General features: G+C 38.9%; 1 protein-coding gene across 1 annotated transcript in view; it reads right to left on the reverse strand.

The window, feature by feature from the left end:
* The window catches only part of LOC139988637 (uncharacterized), a 28,957-nt gene extending 8,776 nt beyond the window's left edge, over window positions 1-20,181 (reverse strand). Inside the window, exon 1 of the mRNA XM_072006293.1 lies at window positions 19,534-20,181. Coding sequence (XP_071862394.1) covers window positions 19,534-19,588 — 55 coding nt within the window. The 5' untranslated portion in view covers window positions 19,589-20,181. The remainder of the gene's footprint in view (window positions 1-19,533) is intronic.
* Between the last annotated feature and the right edge of the window lie 1,213 nt (window positions 20,182-21,394).

A 21,394-nucleotide genomic window follows, 5' to 3' on the forward strand; every position in this document is an offset into this window, starting at 1 on the left:
TTTTAAATAAACGTAAATATTATGCTTAAACAATAGATCGTAAATGTAACAAAATTATATCTCGGAGATTCTTCCGATAATTTCGCTTAAAATTTCGTATTACACGAAAGTTCCAATCGTCAAATTGTATTTTGTCTAAATTATCTTTTATAGATAACACGTCATACGCTGTCGCAATTTTGCGATTTTTACGTTCTATGAAAATTGTTTCCATGTTCACAAAACACGTGTAACCCGAAGATTATCCGTAGTATCCATCTCAATCGATTTGTTTCACACCGTATTATTCGATGAAAGGTTAAACAAGTCCGATGTATCAAATTCAGCCACATGATGGATCGCATTTTCGAAATGAGACTCTGTCTCGGATTTTTCGCTGTACAGCTTATATACGACAAACGAATTTAGAATCGACGCGTTATTGAACGCGCCGACAAAGAGCCGGAGGACCACCACGGGGATAATTAACGCGCGTTAATTGCCCGTGCGTGCGTGTACATCGAAGCGCAGCACCGACGCGTGTGTTCAGACGCGAGCTGTCACGGCGATTCGATACGATCGTTCGTGCAATTCGCACGTCAGTCACGCGTGAACGAACACACGTCTTAGCGCATTGGTCAGCGAGAGCACACGTGTACCGTTCGATGATGCGCATCTCGCACCCCGAGACCCGCTTTCGTACTCCTCGATCAGAATAAGTGATTAATTGAAACCGCCTCTTGCTTTGCTTTTCCATCATAAATCAAGAGCTTTAGCGTAACTGGTTCTACAGATTCACGACGTATTTCTCGTTATCAGTTAAATATACGTCGTTAAGGGTGGCAAGGCGTTGCTTGTTAGAGAGAAAAATCAATCCCGGAACGAATGCCAGATGATATCGCGTTAAAGCCGATATTTCACTTACAACTGCCTAGTGTCGACGCACGCGTCGCGAATCAGAAATCAACTATACGATCCACTCAATTTTCAATAGCGTCAATTTGATCGTAACAACAAGCGATATACCTTACGCTTGCAATGCACATCGAGATCTTTGTTGATAATATATCAATCGTCGAAAGCATTGAACATTATTCTATGGTCGATCTTCCGAGTAAAATCGAACCGACATTCAAGCGTTAACCGTAAAGTTCTAACGAACGTGACCTCTGCGCGTATTTGAATATAGACTTAGCTTGACAATAAGTCACGATTCGATTAGCCCGTTGCGGCGAAACCGGAGGGAGCCAGTCGCACGTGTGTATCTTATCGTAAACTCACGCCTCCTCTTCTTCTCCCGGAATTGCTCTCAGCCGCTGGTTCCAGCCGAGTCGTATCGTCGGATATACACACTGCGTGGGTGTACGCAGCCGCCGTTAAAGGTGCACCCCATATTGTGTACACTTCTAACGACCATTGCTCCCAACTGTATCAATTTGCATCGCTACCCGCTCGTGTGTCCCCGTCTCAATTTCATCCCCAGTTTTTTTTCATAAAATCTACTCACTTTACGCGAGTATCATCGAAAGTTATAACATGGACGGTGGAAGCGTATTACGATACCTTTAACCTTCTCGATGTTGATTAAAATGAGAAACCGCTGCAGATGTTTAAAACGGGCTGTCTTATGCGCAGTGTACGTACAGTTATTTAGTTCCTGGTTAATGTAAGATATCGGGAGCAAAAAATGAACTAATGCGAGTTTACGGGTTTGATTTATTCCAGTAAGCTGTATTAATTGTACGAAAGTGGAGAAATTCACGTTTTCCAAATCACGCGTAGATAACGAAACCGGTTGTCAATATTTTGTACTTACGTTTATTTCAGATAGTAAATTATTCGGTTTGTTGAGTATTACGGTTAGCCCACTTTTGTTCTCGATACTTCGTACGTATTTATTTCTCGTATCGTAGATTTTAAAACAGGAAACATATCGTTATCTGTGTCGTTTTATATAATTATAAGTTTTAACGATTTATAGTCTGCAGCGTGCTTGTACAACGTACGCGCATAGTGACAGAGCTAATTTCAAGATCACCTTGTAACTCTAATCAAGCAATTCAAAGCGAATTCAATATTACACGCAACGTACCTACATACATGCAAATGAGGATTTCAAAGATCCGATACTTAACTACCATCTTCTATAACATACGAAAATATATCTTGGAATAACGAACGGTTAATAAAACAATTATTAATCAACGTCGGAAAGATGATAATTGTCGCAAAGATGGAAGGCCTAACGATCGTTTTAGTGGCTGCGGATGATCGAGTCGATGAGACGATACGCCTGATTCTCGGGTCAATCGTGTACTTGAAAATCGGAACAGAATTTCAGATCGCAATCTTCACAGGTTATAATAACGGTGCTATCCGGACATCATCCCGTTCCAATGATCCGCATTCCGGGCAATGTCGTGTTCGGAAGATTGCTTACTCCGCTGTTTAATACGTACGTTCGAGGTCTGTCGATCGGTTCTCAAAGTGGAATCGCCGCCATTCTCGCGATGGATTCCCTGGATGCCAGTAGTCGGCCGATCGGTCGGCCCTCCGGTGATTTGGAGAAAAGAGGCGGAGAAGAGGGTGGAGGGTGGAGAGGCCTTTTTTTCCCGCGGAGCTGAGGATGAAGATTGTTGGTTTTGCTATACCGGTACCGCAGTGGTGAATGCCCCACGGCGGCAAAAGGCGGTTGCTGCTTTCTGAGAACGGGTCGGAGTTGGCCGCACCGGGAGCGGTGATTGCGTGGTGATTAGCCTCCACCTTCGCCTCTCTTTGGACCGACTCGAACGAGGGAGAAAGGAGTAAAAGAGAAAGACAAGCAAACAGAGAGTCCACGTACTGTCCAGCCGGAAAGAGAGGCAGATCGTGTTGAAAGAAGGAACGCAATATCATTGCCAGGCACGAATGTGGGAGCGAGTTGCTCGATACAAAGCGTTCGAGAGTATTTCGCGTACGAGTCTGTAAAGTAACGCGACGGGACCTGGAAGATAAGTATGTGCTCCGTCACACGTACGCGTCACCGGGAATCGCGTGTGCGAGGCGAACGCGTCGCAGCAGACATTAATAAATGTGAGTTGCACCTTCGCAAACGAAAGAGACGGAATTGTAGCGTGAACTGTGGTTTCGTTGTTGGACACGATTTCTACTTCGCTTGGTAAAACATCTGTAGATTATTTATAGGGAAAACAGCGGAAGTATCGTATTTGTACTATTTTTTCATCGTATCTCAGTAAAAAGAAGCAATATCATTGTAGAAAAGTATATGTTTAGCAAATAATAAGTATGCTCGATATTAACCAAGGTTAAGGTCAAGTTCGATGCAACATGTTTGTAACATTTTTCCAAGGCTAATGTTTTATCAGATAATTTCCTTCTAAACAAGCGTAAATGTTTCAACCAACTTTCTAATCATCGCAAAGTCGAATATTATTTCATATCGATAAATTATTTAATAAAATATTGCTTACTATTAACACCATATCCATAAATATTTTACGCTTTGATAGATTATTCTGATCGATACATCTAACGTATTGATTTCCTTCATCTTCAGTTTCAGAGATACGATACGTGTAACGTCAGATCGAATGGACAATCGAATTATTGGCAAGCGCGTATATGCCGAAGCATGTCAATACATTTCGTTAGTGCGGTGTCATTCAAAATGGTAAGTGGGACGCGTTTCTGCATCTCTCCTTCTACACCTCCTCTCTGAATCTCTTCATACATACTCCGTGCACGCGCGTACACGCATGTATGCAGATATCGTGTTTGTACACCGAAGGTGTACCATCCTCATCCGCACCTACGACAACAATATCGCGTACTATGCGCGAATACACGGTGGGCACCATAGGAAGAGGCAGGTTATGCACGGCACGCAACATTTAATACGATACGCACGCGGAGGGTCGTCGAGAATAGTCTGCAGAGGCGTCGAGCTTTCTCCTCGCGTTCAATCTCGAAACCATACGATATCATGTATATCCATTAACTTCTAACATCAGCTCATAATTCTTCCTGGATCGTGAATACGAAAGATGCGCCTTATTTAACAATCCCTCTGCAAAGAAAATGAAACTCAACGTTCCTCCCTCGCTATTGAAACTGCACGCGATACGCGTGTTTTCACAATGAGGAAGGAAAATCAGGTCAAGCCGTATCGCAAATGGTGTCTCCGCCAATGGAACCTGACGTCACGGATGCGCCAGACAGATTAGCGGGCCGCAGGAAGATTTGCATTTTGTCTGGTGGAACCAGCTCGCGTTGGATATTCCCCGTCGGAGGACGACCCCACCCATAAACTGTGCGCGATGCTGAGGGATTTTAAGTTGCCAGGGTTGCGCGTTAAACTCCATCCTTCGCCTCTCACCAATTCCGCCACCGTCCACTCTTTTTCTTCCACCTTTCTTCTCTCCCCCTACTTCCTAGCTGTCGTTCTTTTATTCTCCTTGCGCGTGTGTTCTCCTTCGTCGTCGTCGTCGTCGTCGTCGTCGTCATGTTCTCGTACTCGTTCGTTTTTGACGGACTCAGACCGACTGTCTGTATGTATAGCGCGTACATCGCTGTCTTACGCGCATCGTCCAAGGTATCCCTGCGAAAACAGCAACACTGTGCAACCGTTCACGTACACACGGCGAAGGTGCTTTACGGTATTACGACGATATGGATCACTGATGTCATACTGACGTCACCCATCGTTTATATCCAGAGGTGACAGCCTACCGTTGGCATCGGTGCAAGAGTTGATCGGGAACGACGTTTCACGACCGCATCGCGGCGAGAGGGGGAGAAGCTCAGAGCGCTGGAATGCACGCGATCGGCTACTACGGCGTTCAATGTCATCGTCGATTACATTATCTCGAATCCTCGGCCGGCGATAGGCCGCACACGCGTGCGCACACGTGCGTAAGAAAGCGCTCGCGGAGGCCGATTCTATGTGCGTGAATTGCGGTCGATGGTATCGCGACTCTCTCGCGTCCTCCTGCCTCCTTTCTTTTTCGAACGATGCAATTGCGCGACCCACCGTCTCCCCTTTTTTCCATTGAAAGATTGCGCGTGGCTCGGCGTTTCGCCAGATCCTCGTTCGTACACCAACGTCCAAATCGTCTATTCATGAACCTATAGCTTCTGCCGATGCAACAGAGAAACGGGAAACTAAATCGATAGATAATGCATGTAATGCTGCCCGCGATAGGTCCGGTAAACGTATGTAGTAATGTATATAAAGTTATCGAAAATTGAAAACGATCGAAGGAGATATCAGAGAGGAAATTACACTGGGAATCAACACCTTTTATTGCCGATATTCGCTGTTATCGCGCAACGGATCTGTTATGGATATTTACGATCGGATGTGTTGTCGTAGCGTTACACAGTGAAAAAATAGATTATGCAAACGATTGTGAAATTGCCTGCGGTTCGGCGCGATAAAACGGAATAAAAGAAACATTGTGATTAATGGGCAATAATATGCATTATTCATTGCGCGAATTCTTGTCAGTCTAGTTCTCAGCGGACGACTGATCTTTCTTGGAACATTCCGAGAGAAAGATGCAGGGAAAAATATTTTCCACGCCCGTGTTCATTCACGCTTAGACACGTTAGTCCTTGCACATTTATGAGCTACAGCTAGTAGAGGTAACGCCGATGGTAGAATATAATGGAAGGAATTTCACGTTATGTTTGAAAGCAAATTCGCTGTTATTTTTTAATTTCCGTTTGGTTGTTAGATCTACGATAAAATGGTGTACAATGGAAAGGAATTGGTCGTTTTGTTTGGTCATGACCGAGGGTAATTCGCTGTTTGTCGTATGTTCGATTTCGCGACGAGTCTTTACGACCAACGTCGTAAAGTTTCATTCACACCAAACTCGGAGGATTATGTCTTACGAATGGAACATTCGTGGACGGTCATCGCTTAATCTAATCAGAACGAAGGTATTTGGTAAGACCGAGCATGTTTTCATCGGCGTTATATTTCACCGGTGTCGGAAGTAATTTATAGCCTTTGAGTAGGAAACTCGAACGAATTAAGTACACGAGGTTGACAAGATTATTTTTATGATATTTCAATACACGACTTTTCATAAAATTACAATTTCCGTTCCGTACAAGGAAAAAGCTTTATGAATCGCGATACAAAGAACGCTACGTAAGCTCTTAATCATCTGTCGTACTCAAATCTCTACGTATATTTAAACTTCACTTTTGTACGTTATACGGACAAATAAGAATAATTTAAAGAAAATCTTTAGTTTAAAATTAAACATTAAGAAATTGCATAACAAAGTCACAGGTGAAATACACAGCAAGTCGTTGATAATGAGATATATCGTCAAAGAATTTCAAGTCAAAACTGTCTTTGATTTTAGAGTTAGATATATACTTTAGTTATCCAACTTAATATACATTGCGTATGTTTGGAAATACAAAACACGAGTAGAAACAAAAGTCGAGTCGACATTTACAATTGATACATGTGCGCCGGTTTGATTTTCAAAATTATTTATCTTAAAAACGAAATCTTATACATAAAGACCCTATTCTATATCTTCCACTTATTTTTCCACAAGGAACCACGCCTTGCTCGATTGTATCGACAATTCCTACCACACCCTATATATATATCCAAAAAAATATTCTACATGTGTTCAAATACTTTTGCAAGCCTCTGAGTTTGCCATAATATGAACGTGTCGAATTGCTTATGGACAGTAGGATATTTATATGCATTTTAAGAATTTTCTTAAACATGATCGCGCTTATCCTTCAGAGTTTCTCGCAGCTTTTTTACGAGTATAAAGACGTACGGCCGTAATAAACGCACCGATATCTTACCGCAAGGCAACAGTGTTATCCGATTAAGCAAAATTCTCGAACGCGAAACCGTAAAATTGCGCAGCTCGCGTCACATTAAAGAAAGCAGAGAGTTTTGTGTGACTAACGGCGGGCGGTCTTCTTCGTCTTGGAGGGACATAAAATCAAACTTTCGCGCCGCAGCTTATACGACCCTTTATGAGGATCTGGCGCGCAAAGCATATACAGAGATGTCAGCAGGACTTTTAGGTGGAACTGGGTACGCGTACCACGCCTCGACGTCCTTTTAGGATCTTTACGATTTTCACGCATTGTCGAACGCGCCGAGCCGATAACGACCTCGACCTCGGGGTCATAAAGTCGGCCGACTCTGTCACGATGTGTCATCGCGTCATTCTTTTTAATGCTCATCGCACGTCTTTCATCCAATGATTAAAATACGAGACATCTATGGAAAGCTTGGTTAATTTTTTCTTTTATGGAGTTTATGTTCTCGGACGGTGACTACGTGTATTTAATGAAAATAGAGGGTGTCTGAAAAACCATGGCACAACCGGCAATGAAATAATTCTACGTGGAAGAAATAAATCGATAGTAGAGAATAGAATAGAATCTATGCGCCCTTTGGTTCTCGATAAAATCAAATTGGAAAATTTGTTTGATACATGCGATCTTGGCTAATTACACGCCATTAATAATTATCTATTTCTTTTAAGCCGCTGCATATTTTTTAATTTTTTTATTGCACCATGATCGCCAGGAGTTCTGTTACATAAATGTAATTAGGTTTACTAGGATATTGAAATATCGCAATCATATCGTATTAAATGTAATCAATTCACTCATTATACAAATTATATCGCTCGTAGCGTTGCGTGTAGATAGAGTTGTGGATAGAAGTAGATGTAGGTCAATATTTTAAGCTGACCTCTTAAACTAATCACGTCATAACGTTTGCTACTTTGCAAGAAACTTTGTTTGACATTAACCCTTTCAACACCCTATCGACACCTACACGCATTAAGCAAAATCCATTCTCTTGACCTATAAGCGCATATGTACACCAGAAAAAAAAACTATTACTATAGCCTATGAATGTTCGCATCAACGATAACATATCTTAGTTATGTCATTACAACAGCAATGTGAAGTTCATTAAAGTTCAAAGAATGTCATCTTGTTCTATTACGATACTACTGTAAATGTAATTACAGCTTCTTCTTTTTCTTATCATTAATAATATGTCACTTCAACTTACAACTATTGATGAAATAGTATATTATGACTTATGTTGAAATCTATTTTAACAATAACGACATAATATTATATAAATGATGACCGTAGAATAAATTTCGCATTAGGAGTATTATAGTACAACTCAAAATAGGAATCGCGATCAATGTTAAGGATAAATATGAATTTATCGAACTAAATGAGAATATCATAGTGTTTTCGTATTAGTTCGACGTTTCTCATCGTACGAATTTCACATTTTCCTGTAATGTTCTTACAAAATTACAACGATTCAAGACCTTTTAACTTGTTTCCTTTAAAATCGTGATTCTCGCGTTATTATTGCTGTAACAAATGAGCGATATGCAAGTACGTAGAAATTGAAACGCGATAGAGTAACGAGCACGTGGTGGCGAGTGTGTAAACGTGACTGAGCGGCATGTCCGCGGCAAAACGTTCGTGTGATTCTTGCGTGCACGGCTCGTTGCAAAAGGAACGAGCAGCGGTGGCCGTTGGTGTGTCGCGGCGATCATTGAACCGACTTTGCAACAATCGCACTGAATCAAAGAGTTGTCGGTGGTCAGGCACAAACTCGCTCGCTCCACCCACGATACCCGCGCGTCTGAAAGAGTCTTCCAATGCGTACCCATTGTTCGACGTCTGTGTTTTTTTATCAAGGTCACGCGAGAACGATCAGGACCATCGATCGATCTGGCCATCATGCACGTGCGATCGTTTAGACAAGCGTCGAAACAACATTTTGTACAACAGAGATGTTTATCCGAGGGAATTAATTAATGGAATCCGTCAGAGCCGAGGGACTAGTTACCAGATTGAATTTTCACCAGGACGAGATAAACCGGCTTTATTTCTCGAGATAAAATCGATCGATTTACTTTAATTTGCAAATATCCTGTTCGCCGCGACGTTTTTGCAACCGGACCGCGAAAAATCGTGTTTCAACGAATGACAAACAGGAACAGAGGGAGAAGACTTTTCTGACCTCATCTGAATATTTCCAGCACGTGCAGTAGATAATTAAAGCGCACACGTCATATCCTTGAATATTTCGAATGTTTCACGAATATTACATAACGACATGTACTGGTATGAGTACATGCTAAATAGGCACACCTATAAGTGTCGTTATGATTGGTAATAATTCAAACGACACGTGCGATTATCGCAAAAAAGAAATTGCTTTTCATGTCGATTCTCGTTTAAAAAACGCGATTATATCGCATTTTTTTGTAACGCTCGGTTAATTGCTCGACTCGCCGAAGCGTGGATATTTCTTCTCGTGAGAAATGGTAAACAGGTCGCATATACGAATCACACATGGATCGCTATCGGTTCTGATCGGATCATAGGCCGCGTGCGTGTACCTCTTGGATAGATCTTTCTCGTACAGATCGATAGCCGTGTATCATTGTGTATCAAGCATCTCTATATTATAGCGGAAAGCGATCCGCGCATGCTGCACTCGCGGCGTAGACATCGCAACCCTGTACTTCGACATGAATGAACGCATCGCTCATTGCGCTCACAGGGCCCCCAAGGTAAAGAATAGCAATCAGCCGCACGATGGATGGCGTCAGGTGGCGAAAGATCGTAGATGGCCGCGTGTCTTCGGACGGTCGTACGACCATTGCTTATTGCACGTTTCGTAATTGGCCTGACTTCAGAATCAACACACCCCGGGCTATCGCCGGTGCTCTCTTCGTATCGTCAAACTCTGCTACGACCAATTATATGCTCGCCACGGTCGATCCTTTTCACCAGCTCCAACGTGGAACGTTAGGAGTTCTCGTTTAAACATTGCGTTCGAACATTATGCTTTGTTGTATGCACGCTAATCTTTATATAAATTATTGTTAATATAAATCTCTATTTATCAGTTAATTCATTATTGAACTAATTTATTAGGATTCTATTAACAAATTTTACGAGCATAAAGAACTTGTACTTTCCTAATTCTAAGACTAAGATTAACTCATTCCTTTCTAAACATAATAAATTAGCATGTATGTATAAGTATGTTTTTCATATTATCGCTGGACCATCTATCGCATAAAAGCATATCTTTTTTATATTCTTATTAAATTCTGTTGAAATATTTTTATAAATACTCGGTGTTCTTATAAAAAATACATTTGATATTATTTGAAACCGAGTCAGTGAATATATTTCATAGCACACATTTTAAGAATCTTTAACTTTTGCTACAAAAGAATCGTTGAAAACATTGATAAAGATATTCGTAACAAGATATCAATATCTTGCGTGATATATTAAAACTTCATACAAAAATACTGAAAATCTTTTCCAACAATTTATAGCGATTTTTCGAAAGCGTAACTTTAATTTCCCAATCTAAGAAGTTTCACTAAACAGAGCAACATTTCGTACGTGACAGATATGATTTCTTCGTGATTAGATATCCAACAAATATTCTATATCTTTTTGTTTACGTTTGATGAATGATAGATTCGTAACTACTGCGAAAAATTATAAGGTTCGACGTGGTACGTGATGCACGCCTCCTGAGACATGATAAATGCAGATTCTTTGCAGTTGTGAGTATGGAAAATGTCGGTATTTAAAATATGGACATGCGTTATTTTACAAGCGTCGTGCCAGTTTGCGGAAGTAAAAGCATTTCCATGGCATACGATTTGCTTGAAGCCCTGTAATTGCCATCGTAGGTGGTGGAACGGAAGAGTGTTCACCAAGGCCTCGTAAAGCTCGATTTGCTACGTAGCGTGTAATTTAAACATTGCCTCACTTCTGCGCAGTACAATGCCACCCGTACTCTGAACTTTCAAATCTTTACGTACAAATCGAGAAATTTTGTTCAACTGGAATTATATATTTCATAAAAATAGAAATCTTCCTGATATCTTGATTATTTTAGTATTAAATATCTTATTGATACTGTATCGAATATGTAAACAAACATCGGTTAGCTTCGCGTACTAGAATACATTTAAAAAATCATAAATCATTAGACCGTGGATATTTATGCAAATTCATATTTTTCATGAATATGCATTTTTTAAGAATACGATTAAAACAAATTGAACTTAAGAAAAGATTTGTTTCATTCGCTAATTGCAACCATTATAACGACTACTATATTTCAGGTATTTTATATATTTTTGCACTTTAAAATTGTCCATAAATCCATAAAAATCCACAGTCACAATATTAAAAAGGAATTCTAATGACATAAAATTCAAGTTCTTTAAACATTGCAATATTTAATGCATGCTATATTGTTTATCTCATGTTAAATCTACCTTTTTCTTTATACCGTACAAGCAATTTTAAAACGTTCGAAGAACAAGTACTTTAATTATAACTTTAATTAGGGCTGACAAAAAACGTTAATTATGGCAATAAAACAAATTGTATGAGCCATAAAAAATTAAACGTTGCTTATCATGTTCTCATATAAATAACAATGTTATTTCACATGTAAAGCGGGGCCCGGTACGCGCCTTAAACCAATATGAAATAATTACCGATGCTTAACGTATTCGTAAATCCTTGCAATTAGCGGTTCATTAGGGATAACGAAACCGCGGTAAATTTTCAATTGCAATAGCCGAGGCACAGTGACCAAATTCACCGATAATCGCAAGTAAATACCGTAAAAGAGTTAAATGGAGATATGAATGACAAAATTATCGGACAAATGCGACAACTTTAAATGTTTGTTAAATCTTCGTTTGATAGCGATGGTTCAGCTGTTCTTATTAACTTTTGTACTTTCAAGTGAGATACGGACATGCTTTTAAAGAGGATTTCACATTTCGGGATGGCTTTTATGTCTGATAAGTTATATCGCTAACTGTCTGCTTATCTCTTATTTGCTTGTCATGCGAACAGAAATGCCAGCTTTTTGCGATACTGTAATTATACCAATGAAAATATGAAATTTGTTAGAAAGTGTATCAATGTACATAGTGCACAATCGTATAAATAGTATATATGATTTATTATTATACTATACTTGAAGGTATATATTTGAAATAAAATAATTATTTTATCCACATTTCGAAGCATATAATCATTTGCTTTTTTCGAAAACAAATGTCAATAATAAATAATCATTTCTACGTATGACATAAAACGACTAATTTCAAATAAATTCAATAAATTTGAAAAACATTAGTTTGTATCAAATTTCTTAAATCTTAGTCAGTAAATATTTCTATCTTTGTGGATGTATCAGTTTAAAAATTGAGAATTTTCTCTCTCGTATGAATTATTTTTAACACTTACGTGTACAAAAAAAATCTTTTTAAAATTCGTAAAATATGAGTCACTGAGAATACAAATAAAATGAAATTCGCGCAAAGTTTCATCGGCCAGCTACCATTAGTTAAAGTAAGACGTCTTCCGACTTTTATGTAGTTTTGCCATAACCTGGCACGATTTACACCGAAAAGGAGTCAGAATGTGGCAGATATCGTACAGAAAGACGTAGTTCCGGTGTTTTGCGAAATACAAGATGGTGGTAACGCAGCCGCTGGTGATAAGCCGACGGGCAGATTGATATTATCGATTTGCCCATAAATCTTGGAACAATGACTCGAGATCGCCCTTGTTTCAACATCGTTCGTGTATCTCTCGAGGCAGAAATGAGATCGAACCGGTGGCCGATAGTCGGTAGTCAGACAGGCGAACCCGTCAGAAAACCAGACAAGAATGCATGAAACTGAATTTATCTTGAACCTGGTTTGCTCTCAGGCTCTTTTATTCTTTTTATCTTTTTCTCTTTCTCTCTCACCGACCAAGGCTCACGTCGTCGCGCTGTTAGTAAGTGAGCGCACGATTAACAAATTGGTAGAAAAAGTAACTCCGAAGACTCGACAAAATCGACGCACGATGACATACTGGCGACATATGTACGTTACGCCTGCGTATCTTGTCAATTGAATGCACGTCTACTACCGCCTACCACGTTCGGTTTGTCACGTCTTGAGTAATTTTATATGTGAAGCAACGAAAAAGTTGCTATCGAGCAACGAAGAGGCAGTCAGACGGAGATAGAAAGGAACAAAGAGAAAGAGGCGACAGAGTAAACCCGACGTCCGTCTGGCTTTCCGAATGACGTACGTCTAGCAGAGTTTTTCCTTGCATGCGAAATTACGTGTATTGCACGACAAGAACTCTGATCGCGATCGAATATTTAAGGTTATCACTTGGTATTTCCATTCGGCGAACTGTTTATTGTATTATAAATCTTTAAAAATTATATAAATAAGCAGATTAGTATAATGATATATTTCGAAGTTCTATACATTATGATAACGCATGATTAGTATCACTGGAAGTAATATACGTTTCATAAAATTTCGAATATGAATATGAGAAGTAAGAGAAATTATAATATAAATATTTATCTCGTTATATTTCAAGGTGCAGTTGCATTTAGTGTTTAAGGACTAACTGGTATGTTGAATAATTAAATTGCTGAAACTTGAGCAAGCGTAACCAATTTCATTCAAATATTTGTAAATGTATGCTGTGCTGTGAACAATCTGGATTCGATACGACAGGTTTATGCGAATACGTATCTCTGATACAGTTACACGTTATACCTAGTCTTAATGTTATACTACGTTTAGTATATGTCTACGATTTACGAAACATTTTACTAAAGTAAAGACTCGGAAAAATCAATTTATCTTCAACAAACGATTACTGCTTACGAAAAACATACAGATACTATAATGATATAGATAACTTGCGAATCTTTTTTCTTACTTGCAATATCTTTCTTTAAAATATTTAATTTTTGCTAAAATATTAACTAGAATTTCTTATTCTATATCATTGTTATTTTATATTTATTATTCTAGTTATACATAATAGAAATTTTTCATGTAATTTAAAAAGAAAACATAGTATAAAAAAAAGAACAATTTTACCGAAGATAAATATATTTATCATTTACTTATTTAATACTTTATCAGAATATTAGTTTGCATATATCCAACATCAAAGGTAAATAAATTAAAAAATTACTTTCTTTTTAAAAATAAAAATTTTCATCTTGCAACGTGGAATAAAAATATTTTAAACTAATATGTAACAAGTAGTTTCACAATAAAAATCTGCCGGTCGTAGTCTTTAGATACACCCAGTGTCGTTCTATAGTCTACAGTCTAGAGACTGGCATAATATTTTGATTTCACGCTGGAATGCCCACCTGTCCTATATAATATGTCCGGTGAACCCTGATGAACCCGAAACCGCAACCCAGTGCTTGTTCGAGTCATCCTTAGGTCTCCGCCATTTTTCTTTTTTCTTCTTTTTATTTCTCTCGCGGTAAATCAGACGCGAAGACAGAAAAATTTCGCGGTTCGTCAAAGATTCTTATTGTCGAAGTGATTTTCCACGTCTAAACGATATTCATATGTGTGTGCGTGCTACACGAGAACCGTACTTTTAATTCCGCGATCGATCGTACGTAGCAAATGGTACGATGCAGTTTTTGGTTATTTCATGTAATTTTCTGTGGAAGTGAAGGGGTCGATGCAAGGACAAATTGCGATTGGTGCAATTTCGAATGGTTTTCTCTTGCGACCCTATTTCGGTGATTGGAATGCAGCGTATAATTTCAGTTGGTGAAATTGCTTTATTACTTTCACCCCTGACTTGTGAATTTTCGCTACAGCTTTTTCACGAACGGCAAAAAGTACGGGTAACGCGATCGAAACGCGAATACGTGCCCGGAAGTCATTCATTTCAAACGCGCGTTATTAAAAACACTCGAAACTCGTGAGAGGCACCTTATTTACCGGAGGAATAAACTGCAACAGATTATCATTACTATTATCCTCAAACAATAAATATTACATTGCTACATACATTGTGAGTGTACTTTTTACAAATTTGATTCACAAAGTCCATCTATCGTGGATATTCTCTCTTTTTTACGCATCTTTAAATTTGTTATCGAGAGTTACTGATTTAATCTTTTCCATCTAAACTGTTGTGTAATATTATTGATACCAGATTCGTGTTCGCGATACCACCTTCCGAATGATCATTAAGAAACGAATGAAAAAATGTTACTTCTTTTTTCTATAAACTCTAGAATCAGATTATATCAGCCGACGTACCAATGTTACATCTATTATAGGACCGATAGTTTACGTAATAGGAACGAAGAGATGGACAGAATTTATGCAGCAACTGAAAGTTCTCAAATAATTCAAGAGGCGTCTATATTCGAGATAGAGCATTTGAATTTGTATTTGTGCTGTAACTTTAATGTCACAAATCACTGCGCAAATACAGATTCGAATGTTTTATCTGGAATATACTCGTTGAATATGCTTATTGAATCAACACGTTCGATATCGTACGATCGCTTGCCTGAATAAAGCGTGTCGTCGCAATTACAAAAGATAAAGTAGCAACGTAGCAAGAAATCTAAATGAACATAAATCGTGGAGCCGAGAGTGGTGGTTTCACGGCGGCTGAAATGTGCTTGACAAAAGAAAAGAAGGTTTGCCTTGGCACTTGTTTGACTCCTCCTTCGTTCGTTTCACTCCACCTCCGGTGGAACGATCGGTTTCGTCTCGTGTGCCATTAAGAGCAGTGAACTTCTCTCCTCGTCTCGTCGCGAATCAGCCAAGACGTATATATATATTACGCGTGCGTCCAGGAAGATGACGAAGCTCCGTCGACGTCGACGTCGTTCCTCGTCCTCGAGATCTCCCTCGTCTTCGTCACTTTCAGCAACGTACGAGAGACCACCTCCGGGGCGCACGAGTGTTTGATAAACCGGTTAAGGCCCGTCCCCGGATCTGTTTGCCTTTGGCTTTTGTAACTTTACTAGTGTTGTGACTCGACTTGGAGCTAACATGAAAAAAGGGTCCGCGATGGTACCCCGAGCAAACAGTCCGTGTGTGTCCCGGATCAACACGGCGCACGCCTCTATCGGCGACCGTAGCCTGCTCACCGACTGGGATGCGGAGGACGAGGCGGACAACACCGAACGATACTTTTCACGATACCTTCGCCCGTAATCGAGGAAAGCGAGGCGTCTCACTTGCGTCTCTCTCCCTCTCCCCCCGCCCTGCCTACCCTCTTCAATAGCTGGTACGCCTAAAGTCCGAGATTTGCTGTTTGGATAGCAGAGGACAAAGTGAGGCATCAAATTATTACGAAACGCGGAAGATAAGAGAGCCTACTCTACAGACATTTTCATGTGTACTTAATGGGAATTTTGAATGATTAGGATTGTATTTGTTATTATTAGCAGTTTGTTGAAGGGATAGCTACGTGTGACAGACAACAGTATTTCCGTAGATGGTTTGTTGTATATAGAACTAAACTGAGAAATAGTTTCTATATTACCAGGTATTTACAATTTGAGGACTATAAGAGAAAGAGTAATTTTTAAATTCGATAGCTTGCGAAGTATATAGTCCTTCAAACTGTTATTTTGTGAAATTTGATTGCGAGGTTCTCTTGAAAGATATTTACGTCATAAATATTGATTTCTCAATTCTCTCGCAAAATATTAATTTTAAAAGTATGAATTATTACATTGTGGATACTAGGTATATCGTTAGGTTTTTCATAAAACTTTATGGATTTGTCGTCTATTGCTAATATATGTATATTTATACGTATAATATGTCTATACATATATATACTATGTTCTTAACTATGTTATATTAAAGTATATCCCTTTATACTATTGTCATTTATTATTGCAGCTAATTAGATTATATCGTTGCATGTAATTTACAAAATAATCGTAAAAATAAGATATTTCGGATTTTGTATCTTACTTTCGAACGAGATATAATAACGAAAAACAGTATTCGTGAAAATACCTATGTCCAAATGGCCGTTAATAATGCACATATCGAGAAAAATCGATTCTCAAATTACGAGCTATATATTTTTTAACGAGAAAATTATCTAACGAAACAAAAATCTAGGAATATTTTATAAATATATATTGTGTTCTTTGTACGCGTTCATAAAGTAGATCGTATGAATTTATATAATAAGCCAATTATGTATAATAAGGTACACGATGTATACATATAACGGTTAAGATAATCGATATTGTATTATGGGGTCAAGAATTTCAAGAAATTTTCGTATTGTTCTAAAATAAAACTAACCCTGATATTTCTCAAAGATCGTCGTCATTTATGGTTACGAATCATTTTTTAACTGTTGTAGAGATGCTGGCAAATATAAGGAGGGTAGAAAGATAAGTTGCACACGAAATTCAAGATCCCGTATCGTTTTACGAAAATTTTGATTTGGATTTATTTTAAATGCGAAGGACCAGTTTCTCGAGGCTCGTTTCTCTCGCTAGTTAATTTATGTTTTTCAAGGCGATTTATATGTCGGATTGAATTCCGACTCTGTAATAATTATACGATTGGTTCTCTATCCAGCCACGATGGTTAATTTACAACCATGTAATTAGATAATTTTTTCATCCGGAATCGAAATATTTGTCCAGCCTTTCGTATCGTTTTCCTTGATTCATAATCATAACGTAAACTTCTCTAGAGAAAGCCGAGCGCATGCAAGAGAAGGATCGAACGAAATAAAAAAAGATCTAAGTAGACCGAACGTTATCTTTCTTTCTGGAAGTCACTTCTGAAGTCAAATAAATACCAACTAGAATATATGTTGTTTTGGTTCAATGCTTCGCCATCCGTTTACTAATTTTTCCCACAGAGAATACTGTATACTATCAATGATTGATGACGTTCTAATCGTATTCGCTCGAATAGAAGCTATGTCATACGAAGCGGCGTTGGAGCAATACATACTTCTTTCTCTTATCTGCATTGTATAATGCATGAAAAGCACGCGCATCGTTATCATCGTGAAAAATAACACTTATGTTCATTTGTGTCCTAAACTTGAGATTACGATTGAAGAAAGGAATAATATATACCGTCTGTCCTGTCGAGATAACTTTCCATTTAATGTTTATATGTGACGTAATGTTCTAAGTTCTTTGCCGCATTCCCTTCGCGTCGATAACGCTGCTATCGATTATAATGTTCTTCGGTTGAGACGAGTTTCATCTTATTTGCTCTAGTTAGGAAAAAATCTTGATTTTATCGGATGAATTATTAATTTCAGCACAAATACGAATAGATTCTAAGGGCAATTTTTCTGAAAATGATTCGATCATGCTCGGTCTGTATAAATAACGTATAATAATGAATTCAATGTCGGATCACACTACAAACAATTTAGTCCAATTATTCTATCTAGATTATTATAGTAGATATATTTAAAGTGGGAAAACTTCTTTGTAGGAATTTAACGGGGAAATGAAAATTATTTTAATAATTTCTCTATCTTTTGAACGTCTTACCGATGTATACCTGTTAGACAGGTGAGCAACAAATACAGATATTTAATTGTAAGTTGGCAGACAATTTCATCGGAAGACTATTACTTCCCCTTCTATTGAAAAAGTGAACACACTATGATTACAGCATATAAGATACTATCGCACGATAATAAATTCAATTAACTTATTCAAGAGTCGCGTTTGATCAATATTGATTATTGTATAATTATGTAAAGGAACTCGAGTTGCTTTTCGATTTACTGTAATCAAGGACTGTTCTGCTCGTAAAATCGAACAAGTAAAACAAGTCGTATCATTTTAAAAAGAATCGAATAATATTGTTTAATTTGTTACATAGAATAAGGCGAGATGGTAAGAGTTGCATTAATATTTGTTTCAATTATTAAAGATTCTATTATTTTCTTTGATTCATGGAATAGCTTTAAAATGTTTGATCGTTATACTTTCTTGTAGCAACGGAATACGTCAAATATATGTTAACATCTTAGATTATTTTTTATCTATTGAAAAGTCATTCACTAGCAAACATTATCGAAATTATCATAAATTATCAGAAAAGCGTGGCGAAATATAAGCTTCGTCGTTAAAAGGCAAATGACACATGGAATTTTTTCGTATCTCAACATCAGAAACAATTATACTTCCAACGCTGTACAGTCGTTTAAATGTTTTCTCTTAAAAGATTTTTTAATCGTGCTACGCGCAAATAAAGAAAAAAGTGGCTGAAGCATCGCGAGGAATCCTCACGTGTCACTGCATCATTATGTACATTACGGCAAAACTTGAAGCTAGATGCACCTTGTCGTTAGTTCTTTCCTGCAAGTGATTCCACGAAATGCTCACGGTAGAAATAAATTGCAGTTTTCCAGTAAGTACGGCTAAACAAGCGGACACGGGCAGTTGGTCGTGCTTGAAAATCTAAAAAACCGATAAAACCAATCGTTCGTCGATCGTATTTAATCGAGAATTTTTCAGCATGACCGATTTTTGCTCGTGTCATCGCTCGTTCCGCGTTTTGCAACGTACAGAAAAACAGAGAGCATTATTTTTCTCAAAGAAACGGAGAAAAGATAAAAGCTAGAGAGAAAGTGGATAGAATTTAGCAATGTACACACACCGCCTTAGTGTGGCGAGGGCGAACGCTCCAGCCACCAGCAGCTCGTAGATCATCTCTTCCTCGTCCTTCTGTAGGAGAGTCTTCGGCTTCTCCCGTCGATACCTCTTGCTTGCATCCACTCACGCACTTCCGGTCCCACCGCGACTCGATGTTTCCCCCGGCAAAGTCAGTATCCTTCGAAATCGAGATCGATAGAAGCGAAAACGCGAGACGCGAGACGCGATGGCCGATGATGGCAAAGGCCTAGTATGTGTTTGTTATTTTCGTGAAACGTAACGAGATAAGATTGTCGGCGAAAGGAAGAAAAAAATAAAAACGATCGCGTCAGATCGATGTCAGTGTGACATAACAGCGCACCAGAAATCTCCACATTGTGCGAACGTGTTCTCGTGTTGTTCCTCGTTCGATCTCGAAAAATCGAGCCCCGCGTGCTCCACCGACAGTGGCACGATTCGAGTGATGCGTCCACAAAGGAGCACGCTAGTTGACATTCGAAAGAACAACGTGTCCTTGTTCCGATCCCTTTTGCTCTGTGCAGAGTTCCGAGCGGGAGAACCGGCGCGGTAGACCATTCGGCTTGCCGATCTCGTGGTGACTGAGTGGGTCCTCGGTTGCGACTCCCAGTTACTCACTCGGGCTCACGGGCTCGCTACTCACCTCGTCCTCTCGCTCTTGCACGTTCGCTCACCGCCACTCGGTCCCACCTCCTTCCCTCCTGCCACCACCTCCTACGACACCCCACCTCCTCCCTCCCGTACTCCTTCTGCTCCTCCGGCTACCTTTCAGTCCTCCCTGCCCTCCCACCTGCGGTTGCACGCCACCCTCTCTTTGCGTGGGGGATAGATACCAGGTTTCCCCGAACCTCGATCGTTTCATTACGCGTACTCTTAACCCCTTCGGCGCACTTGTCACTCGATTCATCGATCTCGATAAAAGTACTGTGTACACTACTTGAGATCCAGAACGTATAAAAGTAATTCCAGTATATATCGAGTTTGATTATATTGAAGATGTTTATTGGCTAGATTAAATAACCAATGAGTTTTGAGAAATTCAAAATTCCTACAAGGTCACTCTTGAGATTAGTGAATGAATCAGTGTAAAATATTGCGAATTTGTGTCACGTGAAAGGAATTAGATGTCTTTTGATGATCTGTATGTTCGATGGCATCATGCTCCGATATGTTAGAGACATCGTGATATGATTTGATGTAGAATGACGTCGACTCCCTCGAAGATTGTGACGCGACGCAACGTTCCGATAAAATTCTAGTTCGAGTATCAAAACTTTCCTTCGCGTTTTGGTTTAATATTAAACTCTGATTAAATTCCTTCTATTTCAATATAACAATCTATTCTATTTACAATTCTATTTCAACATTATTATCTAATAATAATTAATAACTAATTATATAAAGATACAATACCTTCAAAATTTTCCTAAATTTTACTACGAACTTCCCGAATAATCCAATAATAAATTTCCAAATCATTTAAACACTCTTCACAGAATAGATATCGTAACATTCGCGTTTAAACAAAATGTAAAAAAAAAAAAAATGTCGATAAACGCGCGACAAAATAATTTTTACACCTTCCATCAAATTACTGTCGAAAAATAAATTTATCGAAGTAGTACTGCAAAAGTTTGCAAACAATAATGACTGGCGAGATAACGAGCGCCACACGATGAACGCATTCGACACTTTTAGTATATCCACCGGGAAGAAATGCCGCGCCGTCGGATACGTCACTGATAAAACATTATGCCTGCGATTAGATGTGTCGCGTCGCATGCTTTGATCAAGTGGCTGAAAATGACTTATCACATATGCTCGATAAGGGGACAATATTATCTG

Source organism: Bombus fervidus, chromosome 6, assembly GCF_041682495.2.
Source record: "Bombus fervidus isolate BK054 chromosome 6, iyBomFerv1, whole genome shotgun sequence".
Taxonomy (NCBI): domain Eukaryota; kingdom Metazoa; phylum Arthropoda; class Insecta; order Hymenoptera; family Apidae; genus Bombus; species Bombus fervidus.